The sequence below is a fragment of the Oncorhynchus keta genome, chromosome 12, assembly GCF_023373465.1.
Source record: "Oncorhynchus keta strain PuntledgeMale-10-30-2019 chromosome 12, Oket_V2, whole genome shotgun sequence".
Taxonomy (NCBI): Eukaryota; Metazoa; Chordata; class Actinopteri; order Salmoniformes; family Salmonidae; genus Oncorhynchus; species Oncorhynchus keta.
The window spans coordinates 20555558-20576418 of NC_068432.1; the positions used below are offsets into that span (position 1 = coordinate 20555558).

General features: G+C 41.5%; 1 protein-coding gene and 1 long non-coding RNA gene across 2 annotated transcripts in view; one reads left to right on the forward strand and one right to left on the reverse strand.

Moving 5' to 3' along the window:
- The window catches only part of LOC127906297 (uncharacterized), a 287067-nt gene that overhangs the window by 36636 nt on the left and 229570 nt on the right, over positions 1-20861 (forward strand). The gene's annotated exons all lie outside the window — the stretch shown is intronic.
- LOC118391107 (BTB/POZ domain-containing protein KCTD7-like) lies at positions 8919-20708 on the reverse strand. Its single transcript, XM_035782134.2, has 4 exons — positions 19109-20708; positions 14305-14474; positions 13887-14065; positions 8919-9924 (listed from the first exon to the last, which is right to left on the reverse strand). The coding sequence occupies exons 1-4, from the start codon at positions 19385-19387 to the stop codon at positions 9548-9550; spliced, it is 1005 nt and encodes a 334-aa protein (XP_035638027.1). The 5' UTR covers positions 19388-20708; the 3' UTR covers positions 8919-9547.

Here is a 20861-nt window from a genome sequence, read left to right on the forward strand (position 1 = left end):
AATAAGACACACATAACTGCCAAGAAGCAGAGAGAGAGATGACATCCTGGCCAAATGTGGTCACAAAAATGTGATAAGTGCCAAGTTGTTGCACTGATGAATGACACAGATAAGCTTGGTTTCAATGACAGATCAGCAAATGATCCCAGGTCTGGGTCTCCATCCACATGTTTTCAGTTTAGGTTGCTTGGTTCATTTCATGGTAGTACTGCATTTGGCAACTTGAAACATTGGCACATTGTTTGCATAACATTATTAACAACCACAGAGACTGATAATTTTATACAGTCAAACACAAACTGTATTTGAACCTTGTTATAAAAACAAAAAATATACACGACTTACTATTAGCACAATACATCATAGCATTACAACAAATAATGCAGTATGTATTTTAAAGCAAGATATTACTCTTGTAAACTTAATAGTAGGGCACTGGTCTAGCTGTGCATTGTTTTTCAACTTTCCCATGCCATGAGCAGCCTAGACAACATTGGCCAGCTATGGGATCTGCAAAAGACATTCACTAGCCAGGGGAGAAACTTCAATAAGGTGCCTGGAACGTTCATAAAGTCACATTTGCCTTTAATGCCGAAATAAATAAATAAAATGGGATTATTTTAACCCCAAACCATCCCTGCAATTGAATCTTAAAAGATTGAAGCCTCGATCTGTGACAGGCTTCATAAAATCAACAACATCCAATCAATTGACATCCATCGGTAAGAAAGTGGGCAACTCTTAACACTTTTTGTCAATGACTCAACCGAGTCCTAGAATCACAGTTCAACAGAGGGAAAAGACAGTCACATTATCAAAACTCAAATTGTGTCAGAGACATCACATCAATAGCACAAAACAAGACTTCATCTTGATCTACCTGACGTACCTTATTGTTTGTTCTGTTTTAAAGCATTAAATGAGCCTATACTGGATCACCCCAGCCGTCTGGACATACAGTATTGTGTTGTTATAATTGTATTACCTTCTGAAAACTATCAAAGTAATGGATTCACATACATTTTTGACAACAGAAATACAGGTGCTGTACAAACAGTAAATTGAACATAATCCCTCTAAAACTAGAATTTGTAGCCTATTCTATGAAAATGTAATTAAAATTGACATATTATGACATCTGAAAATCTAATACATATTCACTAAATAACTAAACAACAACATGGGGAACAAGAAAGAAAACAGAACCCACGGAGGAGGTGACAATACTGTCACTGCAGTCCTTGATTAGAAATATTGTGTGGTTTCCTGGTTTAAACACCATGTAAGTGTAAGTGAAACAGTTGCCCTTAAGAAAAGGCACTTAAGCTGAATTTGTTTAAATCAGTAGAAATATGTCATATAAAATGATCTATGAAACTTGTGTGACTAATCTGTCATGCTGCAAAATAAGATTATTCAATCATTTAATGGCAAATATCAGATAAATGTAAAGTATCGTACAAATCTGCTAAATTGACAATAGCTTTTAATGTGTAAATTACCTTTAGCAGCAAATTTCAATGTTCCATCTGCTATAGAAACCCCTTCAGAGAAATACATTCTGGGGCAGTAGGGTCACCACCAGGAATTATTTTTACAAAAAGAAGATGCATAATTTTCAACTGCAAGATAAACATTTCCATTTTTAAAAAAGCAATATCTTGGATCTCTCATGAGGCAACTGAAGTAAAATAACTTTACCCATGCCCCTTTAACCTATTTGATTTTAAACTCTCTAGTTGACTTTGGTTCTCTCAAACTGGAATAGTAAAAAGAGAATGACTTTCCAAAGCCTTTCTGATCACAGACCGTATAGCAAAGAACATCTACATTTACTTGTGTCTCTAACCTAGAACTTTGTCGTGGAAGATTCAGAACTTGTTGGTAACATTATATTCATCAAATGTGTGTAAGTTACCGGAAAATTTTAGTTATTCGCAATAGCATTAGTGGTTCAGTGGTAGAATTCTCGCCTGCCATGCGGGAGGCCCGAGTTCCATTCCCAGTCATGGCGCTGGCTGAATTCAGAGTTTTTGATTGTAAAATAATCTATTTGTATAATATATGCCATTTAGCAGACGCTTTTATCCAAAGCGACTTACAGTCATGTGTGCATACATTCTACGTATGGGTGGTCCCGGGGATTGAACCCACTACCCTGGCGTTACAAGCGCCATGCTCTACCAACTGAGCTACAGAAGGACCTGGAAAGTTATTGTCACGCCTTGGTCATTGTATTTTGTGTTTTTGTTATATGTTTGGGTAGGCCAGGGTGTGACATGGGTTTATATGTTGTATTCGTATTGGGGTTTTGTATTATTTGGGATTGCGGCTGATTAGGGGTGTTGTTAGGCTTGGCTGCCTGAGGCGATTCTCAATCAGAGTCAGGTGCTTGTCGTTGTCTCTGATTGGGAACCGTATTTAGGTAGCCTGAGTTCGCTTTGTATTTTGTGGGTGTTTGTTACTGTCTCTGTGTTCTAGTCACCAGATAGGCTGTAATTAGTTTCACGTTCCGTTCTGTTGTTTTTGTATTTAGATTCAGTTATTTCATGTTCCGCGATTCCTTCATTAAAGTCATGAATAACCTACACGCTGCATTTCGGTCTGACTCTCTTCATTCAACAGACGAACTCGTTACAGAAACACCCACCACCGTTCACGGACCGAGCAGTGTGTAAACTGGCAGGAGCTAAAGGAGGACATTATGGAAGGTAGAGGCATGGAGTATACAATGTGGGAAGAAATCGACAGGTGGGCGGCCGACGCAGAGAGAGTGCAGGCGCCCGCCTGGGATTCTCTTCAGCAGTGGGAAGAGGGCTATAGAAGAATGGAGTCTAAAAGGAAAACACGGCGACGCAGAGCGAAAACCGAAAGTAACCCCCAAATATTTTTTTGGGGAGAGCGCAGAGAGAGAGTGGCTGAGTCAGGAGTCAGACCTGAGCCATCTCTCCCTGTTAATCGTGAAGAGCAGTTGCAGTGGGAGAGGCTGCACCACTTGGAGAATTGGACATGGGAGGAGGAATTAGACGGTAAAGGACCCTGGGCGCAGCCGGGAGAATATCGCAGTCCCAAGGAAGAAATAGATGCGGCTAAAGCGGAGAGGCGCAGGTATGAGGAGGCAGCACGGCGACGCGGTTGGAAGCCGGAAAAGCAGCCCAAAAAAAATATTGGGGGGGGCTAGAAGGGAGAATAGTTATGCCAGGTAGGAGACCTGCGCAAACTCCCTGTGCTCACCGTTGGGCTAGAGAGACCGGGCAGGCACCGTGTTATGCTATGGAGCGCACGCACGGTGTTTCCAGTGCTGGTGCAGAGCCAGGTGCGGCACATACCAGCCCTTCCTATTGGCCGGGCTAGAGTGGGCATCGAGCCAGGTAAGCTTGGGCAGGCTCGGTGCTCAAGAGCTCCAGTGCGCCTGCACGGTCCGGTCTATCCAGAGCCTCCGGTAGCAGCTCCCCGCACCAGGCTTCCCGTGCGTGTCCTCGATCCAGTACCACCAGTTCCAGCACCACGCACCAGGCCTCCAGTGCGCCTCGCCTGTTCAGCGCAGCCAGCGCTTTTCTCCTCTCCTGCGCTGTCGGAGTCTCCCGCCTGTTTAGCGCAGCCAGAGCCTTTCTCCTCTCCGGCGCTGCCGGAGTCTCCAATCTGCCCAGCGCCGCCAGTGCTCCCAGTCTGCCCAGCGCCGCCAGTCTGCCAGGATCCGCCAGAAGTGCCAGTCTGCCAAGATCCGCCAGAAGCGCCAGTCTGCCCAGCGCCGCCAGTACCGCCAGTCTGCCCAGCGCCGCCAGACAACCAGTCTCTTCCAGATCTGCCAGACAACCAGTCTCTTCCAGATCTGCCAGACAACCAGTCTCTTCCAGATCTGCCCGACAACCAGTCTCTTCCAGATCTGCTTGTCAACCTGAATCTTCCAGTTCCGCCAGCCAGCCAGGATTTACCGGAGCCTACTACCTGCCTGAGCTTCCTCTCAGTACTGGGCTTCCTCTCAGTCCCGGGCTTCCCCTCAGTCCCGGGCTTCCCCTCAGTCCCGGGCTGCCCCTCAGTCCCGGGCTGCTTCTGTCCCGAGCTGCCCCTCTGCCCCGAGCTGCTCCTCAGTTATGTGGGGATCTGGGTGAGGACTATTAGGCCATGGTCGGCGGAGAGGGTGGATTATCCCAGGACGCGAAGGGGAGGAACTAGGACATTTATGGAGTGGGGTCCACATCCCGAGCCAGAACCACCACCATGGACAGACGCCCACCCGGACCCTCCCTATGCTCTTGAGGTGCGTCCGGGAGTCCGCACCTTAGGGGGGGTTCTGTCACGCCTTGGTCATTGTATTTTGTGTTTTTGTTATATGTTTGGGTAGGCCAGGGTGTGACATGGGTTTATATGTTGTATTCGTATTGGGGTTTTGTATTATTTGGGATCGCGGCTGATTAGGGGTGTTGTTAGGCTTGGCTGCCTGAGGCGATTTTCAATCAGAGTCAGGTGCTTGTCGTTGTCTCTGATTGGGAACCGTATTTAGGTAGCCTGAGTTCGCTTTGTATTTTGTGGGTGTTTGTTCCTGTCTCTGTGTTGTAGTCACCAGATAGGCTGTAATTAGTTTCATGTTCTGTTGTTTTTGTATTTAGATTCAGTTATTTCATGTACCGCGATTCCTTCATTAAAGTCATGAATAACCTACACGCTGCATTTCGGTCTGACTCTCTTCATTCAACAGACGAACGTCGTTACAGTTATGGTCGCTAGTGTTTGTATAAGAGATAAATTGAACGTTTTCAATAGATTGTTTAGGTTAAATTGATAGACTAATTCAATTTAAAATAATAACGAAGCGAATTCTGATGCAAGACGATGTCTGTTCACTACATTATCTGCTGGAATAATGTATTGAGAATTGGGTCGTATTTAAATTACTGTATCAATAGATTAGACAGTTACCTAAGTTAAAGACATTCTGAATAATAGCGGGGAAAGAATGGGAATGGAAAGTGGTTACCGAAATGTTTTTAATTCTTATAGATTGACTGACGCATGTTATAGTTTTAGCGCTGCGTGTGTTATTTTTAAAGAAATGGGATACATTTCATAAGTGTGGAGAGCAAAGAGGAAGTTATAAAGTTGGGTTTTAATTTTACGATAGAGGTAAGGAAAAACGTTGAAATGAGAGGGGTTATATTTTTGCCCACTGGGGGAAAAAGAAATAGGGAAGTTTAGTTGAAAGTATGGAAGAGAGTTAGTTGTTATGTTGGCTACTAATTGTCAGGGAAAGTTGCTGGAGGCAGGTAGATTGTTGTAGAATAACATAAATTTGCGTTATTAGTTTGAACAATAACAATAACCTTACTCTAATTGTTTTGACCGTTGTTCAGGTACATTTTTTTCTGTATTTCTAGCAGCTGATTCGCTAGGTGGGCATCATAGATTTGGGGCGTTTATATTTACTGTATTAGGCTATGAGAATTGGGAGACTGGATGTCTGAATCATAAAACATCGTAAGGATAGATTCTGATGGTTATTGATTCTTGGTTTGATTGTTTAAGTAACACCAGTTAATTTGAGCAGGAAAGTTCATGTAGTCTAACGTTATGGTATGTTTCCATTATGTGGAACAATGTCAGGTCATTAAAGGTGATTGCTGGATTGAATAGTAAGCCAACCTGTTGACAGAAGACTGAATGGGTATGAATGTTGAAAAGCAAGATTGGGCCAAAAACTAGTAAACTAGTATGTTAAGTGGGGGAGTATCATAGATTTTAATTATGGATGTGCTATAGTAGTGAGTTTTTGTGTAGTTTGTTATTTGCAGGAATTTATCAATGTATCATCTGCATACATTGGAACTTCAGACCCTGTACAGAATAAAGGAAGATCATTAATGGATGTGCTGAACAGTATTGACCTTTGTGGATATCAGTGGGGGAAAAAATAAGTTTATTTAAAATCGTGATTGGTTTTTACTAAATTTATATCGACAGATTGAAATTATTATGTTGCTGATTAAGAGTTTTTTTTAGGAGTTGATTTAACTTAATTAAACATTGTATCATACATATACATTGATTTGATTAAAACTTATGATTAATGATTTGAGGTACAGTGGAATTATCATTAGGTTGGGTTTATATTTTCACGTTTGAGTTTCTGAATCGATGTAGTGTAAATGAATACTAAGAGTTTTTGTGTTTTCTCCGGGAAAATGGATATTTCACTGTCTCTCTCTAGAATGTGTCCAGGGACTATACTCTTGGGGAGAGTGAGTGAAGGGAGGCCATAAACTACCACATTGGAGGGGGCCGGGAAGTTTTTTGTTGTAGTGCAAAGGTATTATAGGGGCACTTTTATTTTATTTTCTGACTTTTCATTACACACGCAAATTATTTTGATAAAGGAATGTTCTGGGAACATGGAAATACGAAAATGTTTGGAACTAGTTGATTATTGTTTGCAAATTGTTTTATATAGTGAGAAACACTGCTTTGGAGGGTTGTGTATAACCTATGACCTTCTGATGACTTTCCATTGTGGCTTGATCACCCGCATTGGAAAGCCATTTGGATAATAAATTAGGGTCATTTGTAATACTGCTTTCAAAATAATTTGTGTAATTGGTAAATATGTTTCTTATCCATATGTGTAATTTGGACCAGTGTGAAGAGGGAGTAGGGCATTGCTTTTAACTAAGGGTATGCTGCTTTAAGTCTATTTTCCTATGACCATAGGGGTTAAATCATTTTTCTTTGTGGAGTTTTTTTTTCTCAGTTTAGTGATTTTAATTTGATTAGGATTAGCTGAAATGTTGTTTTATATTTGTTTTCAGTTTTGTTTTACATTACTCTCATACGGAGAGATGTGTGTAAAACATGGGGGAGGATTCAGTTTGAGGGTTTGAATTAAAGTTATACAATTTAAGTGATATGTGAATGAGTGTACTGTATTGTTGAGTGTATTGTATTGTTGTGTTTGTTTTGTTCTATTCCCGAGAGATATAGGTCTAATTTCTTGATCCTGGGCTCTACGATGGAGTTGACAGTGAGATGGGGAGTATAAACCAATTTGAAAGAATAGTTTCAATAGAATGTTTTGATATTCTCTGTGAAATATGTTTAGATGTGTGTTAAGAATAATTGGTAAAAGTAATCATTTATCATGTAGTTAATGAACTGAACTAAACTGTTGTTCTGATCTGTTCTTTCGAGGTTATCATGAAAGGTGACATCAGACGGTATCTTAATGCATGGAAGAGATCATTTGGACCGAATGGTGTGTGTACCTCAAAAACCCCCTCTACCTGGCTGAAGAAGAGAGACAAAGGCATTGAAGGAGGCTTTCCAAACCACTTCTACCGAGAGAAAAGAACCAAGCCAGAAATTGGTGTACAGTATCAGATCTAAGCTATCAACTGTTTTTCTTTCATGGTTCTGTCATACTGTGATGAGTCCACTTGGAGTGATCATGGAGAAAGATCTGTTCTAACATTTTCTTATGATGCTGGTATATTGGTTGACGAATGGACAAGACATGAGTGGTAAAGATGAGACATTGAAATTCGGACATTATCATGGGCCGTCCATTTTGAACTGTAAAGCTATCTGAAGAAAAACAAAGACGCCAGAAGATGCCGTGCCTGTGTATAGGGGGTTTAATCAAACTGTGCCATTAAAATTGTTTCTACTTTTGTGGTATCAGATTGATTGAAGAGGTCTACACCATGTAAATTGTAGTAATTTAGATTAAGAATGCATTGAGATACTGATCTGTATTAAAATCATGATTAAAAAAGTTAATAGTAGAATTATGGGATAATTATACTGTACGTAAATCTGCTAATATTGATATGTGTTAAATTTAGGTTTTTACTTTAAGTGATAATGACCCATTTGAATCACTGAGGAATGTTGGATAAATAGCTGGGTTGTTACTTATGATTTGGAATATAAATGATTTCACTGCCCTATGCTCTATTCCTAAGTATATTTCTGAGCATGAGGACTTAGAGGGATGTCTGTCCTATATGTTGTGAGGAGGCCTGTGTTTAGACACTGGTTCTCATGTAACTTAAAGAGCATAAATATGTTATGTTTTTATTTTCCTCAAATGGATTATTCTGTGTTATTAAACATGTGCAAGTTTGTCTTGTAGAATAAAGGTTGTAATCTTATTTTCAGAAGGGAGAAAGCTTACATACAAGCTAAGGTATTTGACATTGAGGGGATTTGAATTTTAAAATATTGAGTATGTAGTTAATATTCTGATTCTTCAAAAGGTACTGAGTCCCTTGAGAGGGGAATGTCGTGGAAGATTCAGAATTTGTTGGTAACATTATATTCATCAAATGTGTGTAAGTTACTTCTCATCAGAATGGTATTTTTGTATAATACTGTGGCGAGGTTGCAGTTATCTGTTCTATGTCAAGACTAAGTTGCATGGGCCGCTGAGAGGGGAGAGGTCAAAGTGTCATCATGTGTAAACATATCTTTTACTCCGTACCCTTCCCAGTGGGGAAAGGAGGGTTGCAGTGTCTGGAATCATTCTATGCTCCCTCTAATGTTGCTTTTATCTTAACCTATAGCCTCACTCTCCTCTCCGTGAGTTTGTCCAGGTTTGGTTGTATTTAGAGTTAGTTGTATCTAAATGACAATTTGATATATGCCTGTTGATATGGAGGATTGGTTTATGGTTCTGGGGTTTGGGAAAGGAGACAAAGCTGAACGATGAATTATGTCTATGCGGTCTGACTATGTGTGTCTTTGCTATTAAAGGAACTCAGTTGCATTGTAAGGGGGCTCTCAGAGAATTCACTGAGAGACACTGAATTTATCTGAGAGTCACAGGATTGTGATAGAGCTCATATAATTAAAGATGAACTTTTATAACTAACTCTGACGTGTGTGTGTGGTTTGCTCCCATGATTTGGTAAATAGAAGAAATTTCCACGACAACTTCAAAAGGTTTATGGGAGAGTTAAGTGACAGAAAATACCAGCATCAGTAACAAAAATAGACATTTACTCTTCATGTAGATGAGAAGTATTTCATCAGCTTGCTAAATTGCATCCAGTTAATTTGTGAAGGCTTTCTCTCGCGACCAAAGTGGCTAACAGAGAAACGCAAAGCGTAGAAAACACAATAGCATAAATTGGAATTAAACTAAAGAGACAGACAACACTGTAATCACAATATGAGATTAACTTGACCCTTTTCTGAAAAACTTGATGGTCCACAAGCTTGGATGAGCACAAAAACTCCCAGAGTTTAACACAATAAAACAGCCAATGAGAGCCTAGGTTAATGCTGTTTATAAAAAAAGAAACAGAAAGAAAAAACATTGGTCACAACTATTCAATAAGGAAACAGAACAACAACTGTCCGACTCGCTCCTTTCTATAAACTCAGCACTTCATAGGTTTCAGTTCTTGAAAAGGGGGAATAACATTGACAACCCAATTTCTCTCTCAACCTGAGGGACCAGGAAGGAGATCAGTCAGCCTATTACAACACAAGTCCACCTCACAACAAAAAACACAGTGACAGACGGGAAGGGAGAGAGTTCTGTCTTCCCCTTACTTTACCACCATGTGATCTTGAACTCGTAGATTGGCCTCTTGCAGTAGTAGTGGTTGATGAGGTGTTTGTCGCAGACGCCGATGCATTGCTGGTCGGCAGTGATGCCGTGCTCCGCCAGGTCGCTGACAATGCAGTGGAGCAAGTCGTAAACATCCGCCACCGCCTCCCAGGGCCCGAACGACACGTCCACCTCACAGTGGTGTTCGAACAGTTTGGCCTCGCTCTCCGTGCGCTCAAAGGGCAGTGAGTTGAAGAGTGGCCGCTCGTACGGCGTGATGGGCATCTCCTCCTTGTACACGCAGATCTTCAGCTTGGCGAAGCGCGCCTTCCTCTGCATGGCCCGCAGCTTGGCGATCTCCACGATGCGCTCCAGATTATCTGGAAACAATACAAGGGATAACTTACTTCACTCCAGTCCAAGCTTTTCCAAAATAGTTCATTGACACATTTCCATTTACTTCACACATTTCTACTTTATTAGAGTCAATGCCACTTAAAATGGCCCAATGCAGCCATTTTTATCTCAACATCAAGTAATTTCTAGGTTCCATTCAAAAAGAAACAAAATTAGCTTTTTACCCCAAAATGATTTCTCAAGCAATAACTTTGCTAGGACTGTTTGGGAGTGGTCTGAGTGAGGGACTAATTGGAGTGGCCTAATGGGAGGGATACGTAACCTGAAAACTAGCGGTTATTGGTAGAGAGGTTTAAACGGTTTTTGTTATTAATTTATAGAGCTTGGTGATGGCACCAGGCAAGCCAAAACCCCACCCATGTAAAACCTGCTGATTAGAAGGTCCTTTGTAAATTGTACACTACATGCCCAAAAGTATGTGTACACCTGCTCGACAAACATCTTATTCCAAAGTCATGGGCATTAACATGGAGTTGGTCCCCCCTCTGCTGCTATAAGAGCCTCCACTCTTCTGGGAAAGCCTTCCACTAGACCAGGTATTCCCAAACTGGGGTACGCCAAATAAAAATAACGTTTTTTTCTCACCTGAGTAGCCTCGTTTCACTGCCAAAAATAAAATGAAACAATGTTCAGCGAAATAACAATGACAAATACAGGTAGCCTAGTCAAATAATTAACAAGGCCCCTAAACTCTTGTGTATTTTCTGCATTATGCAATGATAGACACTTTTTAAAAAATTGCGATACGGGCTTAAAGTTTTCTTCACTGACCATCATTTTCACTTGTCTGACCGCTTGCATGATGAGTATCTCACACGACTGGCCGATCTGAATGATGTTTTTTCTCACCTGAATGATCTGATTCTCGGATTACAGGGCAACTATATTCAATGTGCGGGACAAAATTGAGGCTATGATTAAGAAGTTGGAGCTCTTCTCTGTCTGCATTAACAAGGACAACACACAGGTCTTTCCATCATTGTATGATTCTTTTGTGTGCAAATTAACTCAAGCTTACGGACAATGTCAAATGTGATATAGCGAAGCACCTGAGTGAGCTGGGTGCGCAATTACGCAGGTACTTTCCCGAAACGGACGACACAAACAACTGGATTCGTTATCCCTTTCATGCTCTGCCTCCAGTCTACTTACCGATATCTGAACAAGAGAGCCTCATCAAAATTGCAACAAGCGGTTCGGTGAAAATTGAATTTAATCAGAAGCCACTGTCAGATTTCTGGATAGGGCTGCGCTCAGAGTTTCTTGCCTTGGCAAATCGTGCTGTTAAGACACTGATGTCCTTTGCAACCACGTACCTATGTGAGAGTGGATTCTCGGCCCTCACTAGCATGAAAACTAAATACGGGCAGACTGTGTGGGAAATGATTTAAGACTGAGATTCTCTCCATTACAACCCAACATTGCAGAGTTTTTATCATCCTTTCAAGCACACCCTTCTCATTAACCTGTGGTGAGTTATTCACCATTTTTTATGAATTTTTTATTTATTTCACTTTATTTAACCAGGTAGGCAAGTTGAGAACAAGTTCTCATTTACAATTGCGACCTGGCCAAGATAAAGTAAAGCAGTTTGACACATACAACAACACAGAGTTACACATGGAGTAAAACAAACATAGTCAATAATATAGTAGAAAAATAAGTCTATATACAATGTGAGGTAAAGGCAACATAAAGGCCATGGTGGCGAAGTAAATACAATATAGCAAGTAAAACACTGGAATGGTAGATTTGCAGTGGAAGAATGTGCAAAGTAGAGATAGAAATAATTGGGTGCAAAGGAGCAAAATAAATAAATACAGAAGGGGGAGAGGTAGTTGTTTGGGCTAAATTATAGTTGGGCTATGTACAGGTGCAGTAAATAATGTTTAATATGCAAGATGGCTAAATAAAGAGCAAAATGATTGATTATTATTATATTATTTGTGCCCTGGTCCTAGAAGAGCTTTTTGTCACTTCCCACGAGCTGGGTTGTGACAAAAGAAAAGAAAAGAAAAAAGAAAAAAAAAGAAAAAAAAAGAAAGAAAGAAAGAAAGAAAGAAAGAAAGAAAGAAAGAAAGAAAGAAAGAAAGAAAAAAAAAGAAAAAAGAAAAAAGAAAAAAGAAAAAAGAAAAAGAAAAAAGAAAGAAAAAAAAAGAAAAGAAAGAAAGAAAGAAAGAAAGAAAGAAAGAAAGAAAGAAAGAAAGAAAGAAAGAAAGAAAGAAAGAAAGAGAGAAGCATCCGCGTAGGATTTATCACATGCTAGTCTCTCATCTGCCTGTCTGCCTGCTTCTATCTTGGCCTAACCCAGCCCCTGGTGGGAGACACATTGTCTGTTTCAAAGGCAGTATTCCACAGATTTCCTGTTTGAAAAAGCTAAGATGGGGATGAAGAGATAGATAATAGTTTCTATGAACCACTTGGGTGTAATGAGTTTATGTTGCCTCCTATTACACCCATAAAAATGCATTATAACATTTGCTAAGCATTCATAAAAGCATATATGAATTCATAACTGCATAGAACATATTCTAGTGTGTACACCCACTCTGTGCAGAGCGCTTTGGTGATGACAGTTCACTTCCTTATGTTTTAAAATACATTTTACCAAGACAAATTTGTTCTGAATCATTCAGTGGGGTCTTTCTCTAACATACACTACATGGCTAAAAATATGTGGACACCTGCTCGTTGAACATCTCATTCCAAAATCATGGGCATTAATATGGAGTGGGTCCCCCCTTTGCTGCTATAACAGCCTCCACTCTTCTGGGAAGGCTTTCCACTAGATGTTGGAACATTGAGCCACAAGAGCATTAGTGGGTTTGAGGTCAGGGCTCTATGCAGGCCAGTCAAGTTCTTCCACACCAATCTCGACAAACCATTTCTGTATGGACCTTGCTTTGTACACGGGGCATTGTCATGCTGCAACAGGAAAGGGCCTTCCCCAACCTGTTACCACAAAGTTGGAAGCACAGAATCGTCTACAATGTCATTGTACGCTGTAGAGTTAAGATTTCCCTTCACTGGAACTAAGGGGCTGAGCCCGAACCATGAAAAACAGCCCCAGACCATTATTCCTCTTCCACCAAACTTTACAGTGGGCACTATGCATTCGTGCAGGTATCGTTCTCCAGACTGTCAGATGGTGAAGCGTGATTCATCACTCCAGAGAACGCATTTCCACTGCTCCAGAGTCCAGACGGCGAGCTTTACACCACTCCAGCCGACGCTTGGGATGGTGATCTTAGGCTTGTGTGTGGCTGCTCGACCATGGAAACCTATTTCTTGATGCTCCCGATGAACAGTTATTGTGGTGACATTGCTTCCAGAGGCAGTTTGGAACTCGGTAGTGAGTGGTGCAAACGAGGACAGACGATTTTTATGCACTTCCGCATTCGGCGGTCCCGTTCTGTGAGCTTGTGTGGCCTTTCACTTCGTGGCTGAGCCTTTGTGGCTCCGAGACGTTTCCACTTCACAATGTCAGCACTTAAAGTTGACAGAGGCAGCTGTAGCAGGACAGAAATTTGACGAACTGACTTGTTGGAAAGGTTGCATTCTATGACGATGCCACGTTGAAAGTCACTGAGCTCGTCAGTACAGGCTAATGTTTGTCTAAGGAGATTGGATTGCATGGCTGTGTGCTCAATTATATACATCTGTCAGCAACAGGTGTGGCTGAAATAGCTGAATCCACTAATTTGAAGAGGTGTCCCACATACTTTTAGCCATGTAGTGCATTTTCAACCAGCAACTATCAGGAAGTAACATTGATCACATGTTTTGACGCTTTTAAAGTGTTCGTTTCCTCAGCTGTTGTCCAATATGATACAACACAGGAAAACCGATTTTGACTGCACTGGGCCTTCACATGTAAGCAACCATATGCAATAGGGTTAGCGGGTGAACGTAAAGTGCCAGTTACCCTTGTAGTAGGGTAGGAGATCGAGGAAGGCCTGGCGGACTTTCTCTCCTGTGAGTGGCTGAGTGTCCTCCAAGCTGTCTAACAGTGGACCAATAGCATAGTACAGGGCCTCCCTATGTACCGCCCTCACATGATCCCTCTGAGGTAGCTCGCCCTCGCGCAGGAAGTTCAGGATGTCCCTATACAAGGAACATGCAAACAAACACAGTTTTGAGTTGAAATAGCATCCACCATCCTTCATCATCTGTTCATTCAACCTTGTCTAGACATGGATAGCCCACCTTACCATTTTGTCAGTCAACCTGTTAATGGTGCTTTCTTGTCAAAGGTGTTGCAGAATAAGGGTCTGGCATGCTCACTCACTATTACTAACATGTAATAAGCATGTTTTGCTGCAGGCTATTTGAAGAGTGCTCACCTGAAATATGCTCCATCCCGGTCAATGAAGAAGCGACCTTCAGCATCACGTGGGATGTGATGGCGTCCACTGAACATGGCAGCGAGCATGGTGTCTTCATAGCGCCGTAATGTGGACAGACGGGTGGTGAAGTAGGTGCCACCCACATTGAGAGAAATTACCTCAGGAAACTATGAGTGATTGGAAAAAAATCAGGACAGTGCATTATCCATTTTGGAAGGTCTGTGCATAAAATACAGTACATTTTATTTTGGTTTTTAAAAAAAGGTGGATTCTATTAGATACCATAATCATAAATTCATTTTTTTTTAAATAACTTTTATATAACAACATCAGACCAATGTTACTAAACATTTAAAAATGTGACAAGTGCAAATACAGAACTCATCCACAATAAATAACTGTCATTTTCTTTTATCACCTCTAATCTTGGGGCTCCTGAGTTGCGCAGTGGTCTAAGGCACTGCATCTCAGTGATAGAGGCGTTATTAGTGTGCTAGTTCAATTCCAGGCTGTATCACAACTGGACATGATTGGGAGTCCCATAGGGCGGCGCACAATTTGCCCAGCATCGTTCGGGTTAGGGTCGGCCGTCATTGTAAATAAGAATTTGTTCTTAACTGAGTTGCCTAGTTAAATAAGGGTTAAATACGATGTAAAAAATATATTCCTTTGCAGTTGCTTCACAGTAGTCAAATAAATAAATATATATGCACACACACACACACACCATCAGTCAAAGTTTTGGATGCACCTAGTCATTAAAGGGTTTTTCTTTATTAGTACTATTTTCTACATTGTAGAATAATAGTGAAAGAAATCAAAACTATGGAATCACGTAGTAACCAGCTCTCAACCATCTTCACCTGGAATGCTTTTACAATAGTCTTTAACTTCTTGGTGACAGGGGGCAGTATTTTCACATCCGGATTAAATGCATGCCCATATTCAACTGCCTGCTACTCATCCCCAGATGATAAGATATACATAGTATTAGTAGATTTGGGTAGAAAACACTCTGAAGTTTCTAAAACTGTTTGAATCATGTCTGTGAGTATAACAGAACTTATTTAGCAGGCGAAACCCCGAGGACAAACCATTCAGATGTTTTTTTTTTTTAGGTCACTCTTTTCAATGGGAATCCAGATTTCTAAAGGGACCTTCTTGCAGTTCCTATCGCTTCCACTGGATGACAACAGTCTTTTGAAATTGGTTGAGGTTTTTCCTTTGTGTAATGAAGAAGTATGGCCATCTTGAACGAGGGTAACTTGAAGTGTACTGTTAGATAGAGGCACGTCACCAGAAAGCTAGCTACAGTTTGTTTTCCTCCTGTATTGAACACAGATCATTCCATCTTCAATTTGATCAATTATTTACGTTAACAAATACCTAAAGTTGTATTACAAAAGTAGTTTGAAATGTTTTGGCAAAGTTTACAGGTAACTTGAGATATTTTGTATTCACGTTGCTCAAGTTGGAACTGGTGTTTTTCCGGATCAAACGCGGCAAAAAAAAATGGACATTTTGGATGTATATCGACGGAATTAATCGAACAAAAGGACCATTTGTGATGTTTATGGGACATATTGGAGTGCCAACAAAAAAAGCTTGTCAAAGGCATGAATTATATTTTCATTTCTGCTTTTTGTGTCGCACCTGCAGGGTTGAAATATGCTTCTCTCTCTTTGTTTACTATGGCGCTATCCTCAGATAATAGCATTGTTTGCTTTAGCCGAAAAGCCTTTTTGAAATCTGACATGTTGGCTGGATTCACACAAAAGTGTAGCTTTAATTTGCTATCTTGCATGTGTGATTTCATGAAAGTTAGATTTTTATAGTAATTTATTTTAATTTGGCGCTCTGCATTTTCACTGGCTTTTGGCCAGGTCCCACATATCCCAGTGAGGTTAAGGAGTTCCCACATATGCCGAGCACTTGTTAGCTGCTTTCCTTCACTCTGCGGTCCAACTCATCCCAAACCATCTCAATTGGGTTGAGGCTGGGTTATTTGTGGAGGCCAGGTTATCTGGTGAAGCACTCCATCACTCTCCTTCTTGGTAAAATAGCCCTTACACAGCCTGTAGGTCAAATCAAATCAAATTTTATTTGTCACATACACATGGTTAGCAGATGTTAGTTTGAGTGTAGCGAAATGCTTGTGCTTCTAGTTCTGACAATGCAGTAATAACCAACAAGTAATCTAGCTAACAATTCCAAAACTACTACCTTATAGACACAAGTGTAAGGGGATAAAGAATATGTACATAAAGATATATGAATGAGTGATGGTACAGAGCGGCATAGGCAAGATACAGTAGATGGTATTGAGTGCAGTATATACATATGAGATGAGTATGTAAACAAAGTGGCATAGTTAAAGTGGCTAGTGATACATGTATTATATAAGGATGCAGTAGATGATATAGAGTACAGTATATACGTATACATATGAGATGAATAATGTAGGGTATGTAAACATTATATTAGGTAGCATTGTGTAAAGTGGCTAGTGATATATTTTACATCATTTCCCATCAATTCCCATTATTAAAGTGGCTGGAGTTGAGTCAGTGTGTTGGCAGCAGCCACTCAGTGTTAGTGGTGGCTGTTTTTCAGTCTCTCGGTCCCAGCTTTGATGCACCTGTACTGACCTCGCCTTCTGGATGATAGCGGGGTGAACAGGCAGTGGCTCGGGTGGTTGTTGTCCCTTGATGATCTTTATGGCCTTCCTGTGACATCGGGTGGTGTAGGTGTCCTGGAGGGCAGGTAGTTTGCCCCCGGTGATGCGTTGTGCAGACCTCACTACCCTCTGGAGAGCCTTACGGTTGTGGGCGGAGCAGTTGTCGTACCAGGCGGTGATACAGCCCGACAGGATGCTCTCGATTGTGCATCTGTAGAAGTTTGTGAGTGCTTTTGGTGACAAGCCAAATTTCTTCAGCCTCCTGAGGTTGAAGAGGCGCTGCTGCGCCTTCTTCACGATGCTGTCTGTGTGTGGGTGGACCAATTCAGTTTGTCTGTGATGTGTACGCCGAGGAACTTAAAACTTACTACCCTCTCCACTACTGTTCCAGCAATGTGGATAGGGGGGGTGTTCCCTCTGCTGTTTCCTGAAGTCCACAATCATCTCCTTAGTTTTGTTGACGTTGAGTGTGAGGTTATTTTCCTGACACCACACTCCGAGGGCCCTCACCTCCTCCCTGTAGGCCGTCTCGTCGTTGTTGGTAATCAAGCCTACCACTGTTGTGTCGTCCGCAAATTTGATAATTGAGTTGGAGGCGTGTGTGGCCACACAGTCGTGGGTGAACAGAGATTCCACAAATGAACTTTTAAGAAGGCACACCTGTTAATTGAAATGCATTCCAGGTGACTACCTCATGAAGCTGGTTGAGAAAATGCCAAGAGTGTGCAAAGCTGTCATCAAGGAAAAGGGTGGATACTTTGAAGAAACTCAAATTTAAAATATATGTGTATTTGTTTATTATTTTTATTGAACAAGGCAAGTCAGTTAAGAACAAATTCTTATTTACAATGACGTCTTACCCCGGCCAAACCCTCCCTTAACCCGGACGATGCTGGGCTACTTGTGCGCTGCCTTATGGGACTCCAGATCACGGCCAGTTGGGATACAGACCCGGGTTCGATCCCGGGCTGTAGTGATGCCTCTAGCACTGCGATGCAGTGCCTTGGACCACTGTTTAACACTTTTTTGGTTACTACATGATTCCATGTGTTTTAATTCATAGTTTTGATGTCTTCACTATTATTCTACAATGTAGAATATAGTAAAAATAAAGAAATACCCTTGAATGAGTAGGTGTGTCTAAACAAATAAAACCCACAAATGTTAGCTACCTACACATAGCTATCAAGTAAACATCTCAAATATGTGTTATTAAAAAGATTAAAATGTATTAAAAGACTTAAAACCAATACAAATAAAGTTGTTCAGTATGCATCTACATATAAATTTAAGCAATAAGGGAGGGTGTGTGGTATATGGCGAATATACCACGGCTAAGGGCGGTTCTTACGCACGACGCATCGCGGAGTGCCTGGACACAGCCCTTAGCCATGGTATCAGCAATAAGAGGATGGGATTACTGCTAAGGATATTATAATCACAAGGCAGATATCGACCAGACATATTGGGCCCATCAACAAAAGTGACAGTCATTAGACATGACACTGTCGGCAAGGGTTTCCCTTCACACGATTAAAGATCAATCCCAGTGAGGGGCTGTCACAGAAAACAAGAGCCAATTGGGCTATCCCTCTGTGTGGGTGGTGAACCAATCATGGTAAAGACAACACCGGAAGAAGAAATACATGGCCAGCGTTCAGTATGTTTTTACGTTCTGGAACGTTCAACTGAACGGAAACAGTGCTGTACTGAAGACCAGTTGAAAAACAGGGCAGGGTTGGGTTGTGGAACGCTGTAAGCATGGCCACTGGCCTTTAAATAAGTAACTCATTGCTTCAAGCCACACCTCCCCACACATCAAACGGTAGCAAACGTATCTCAAAGTCTGTTCAAGAACGTACAATAATGTTTTGGGGAAACTTGTCGTTCAGTACAAACGCAACGTAGCAAGCGTTCAAACTAACTGAACGTACCTACGTTGCCCGTGGAGACGGATCCATATAATTTACAGTTTCTTTCTGATCAATGCTGAATTGTACAGAACATGTGCAAAGAGAGATTCTCACAGATAGCGACGTTTATATAGCCATTGAACTCACATCCCAATTAAGCACCTTTAGTAACAAATTTCCCTGGATAAACAACAAACGCCCATCTCCTCACCTCTGGAGATGGCGATGCGTTTAACGTGCTGCTGAGAGACTTGCCCAGATTTAGGTTCGGTGATTTAGGTTCAGAGCCTGCACTAGACATTGCATCGCCCGGTTTTCCAGCCTCACTAGCGGCCGAAAAAAACACCATTACTCTCGAATGCGGGAATGCTCGCCTCTCCTGAGCGAACACCCTTAACCTTGAAGGAGCCACGGGTAAAGGGCTGGACATGTTGAAAGAGAGCGGCGGTCGTTCTCCATTGGGAGCCTCGTCAGATCCATACTGCTGCATGCACACACACCAGGTCTGTGAGTGGCCAGTGCATCCGGTGAACTCAAATCAATCACCAAGGATAAAGCACCATCCACGTTTGATTGTAAGGGATGACAGGACAACACTGTAATCAACCTAGGGGTGGTACGTATCAGCTGATAGGGACATTTACAGTATGGTACGAGATAATAATCCCCTTTACCTACTTTGTGTGTACTCCCATTAACGCCCTCTAGCTGACATATTGCAATAAGGCAGCTTGGAGTAGAAATGTCTCCAGGGAGAAGAAACACATTACGCACGACGAGAACCTCAAACTGTTACGCCAACTGAGCGTGTTCTGTACAATAGCCTATGGGTTGCTTAGCCTACGTTTAATTCGTAATTTATATACGTCCAAGCATTCCGATTATGCGTATGTTACACTGAAAATGAGACTAACAAATGAAAACCGTGATTTTAAACAGACAAAAACACCACACCTTTCAAGATTGTAAATGCATAATAAACTCAATATAACATTTGCGCCCTCTAGATAGCACGACAAAGTTCTGCTATAATGTAACCCAAATCAAGCGTGATAATATGCACTATATCCCTCAAACTCAACTGTTGACCTCGAAGCCAGTTCCACTGCATTTTTCATCGTTCCCCTCTAATCAGGGACTGATTTAGACCTGGGACATCAGGTGTGTGAAATTATTTATCAGGTAGAACAGAATGCCAGCAGGCTGCAGACCTCGTAGGGTTATGCCGCATTCAAAACCTTCGGGGAACTTGGAAAAATACGAGGTCAAATTATGACTTCAGTGATCTTCAGGTCGCAGCACTAGAAAGAGGCCCAAGTTCCCGAGTTGGAATTCCGATTTGGATGACCGTTCAAATATTTTTTTCCCCCAGTCGAAGCTTGTTTTTTCCCAAGAGTTCCCTGTTTTGAACGCACGGAACATGGAGATCTCCGAGTTCCCAGTTGTTTTTGACACGGCAATAAGAGTTGAGAACCCCTGCTCAAAAGACAGACAGACCCCTTTTGCGGTGCGCGAAAATTGGTGGCAAAACAATGGGGAGTTCTTTTTGAACGCCAGAAAAAAAAATCCCATTTACATGTTGCTTATGGGTGAATTTCACACTAATTTTGGATTATAATATAATTTTAAGGCTCTTATGAATATCTTGCTTAATATAATGTGTGGCATCATCGCAAATTGAACTGCATTATACTTTTTAAAAAAACACTTCAACCAGTAAAATGGCTCTTTGGCTAGCTTGTGCTACAAGCTACAGCATATATACATGAGCGTTAGCATTCTAGCTAACTGCTGCATCCAAAATAGTGTAGCGATCCGCCCAGACAGCTGTGTGTTATGCCATTAGTTGGTTGTGTTGTACTTACCAGTACCCAGTGTTCGCGGGGTCCGACATGCCAATCAACCTGCTATCTGCCAACCACGGGAATGCTTTGATGCCGGATATCCTGGTGGAGTGGCGGGGC

What these genes read in the sequence shown, in the direction of transcription:
- LOC118391107 (XM_035782134.2), bottom strand. Translation starts at nt 19,387, where the DNA reads ATGCAGCAGTATGGATCTGACGAGGCTCCCAATGGAGAACGACCGCCG. An exon ending in ACGCATCGCCATCTCCAGAG is followed by an intron (nt 14,475 to 19,108) that starts GTGAGGAGATGG and finishes AATCACTCATAG; the next exon opens with TTTCCTGAGGTAATTTCTCT. An exon ending in TCTCCTACCCTACTACAAGG is followed by an intron (nt 9,925 to 13,886) that starts GTAACTGGCACT and finishes TATTGTTTCCAG; the next exon opens with ATAATCTGGAGCGCATCGTG.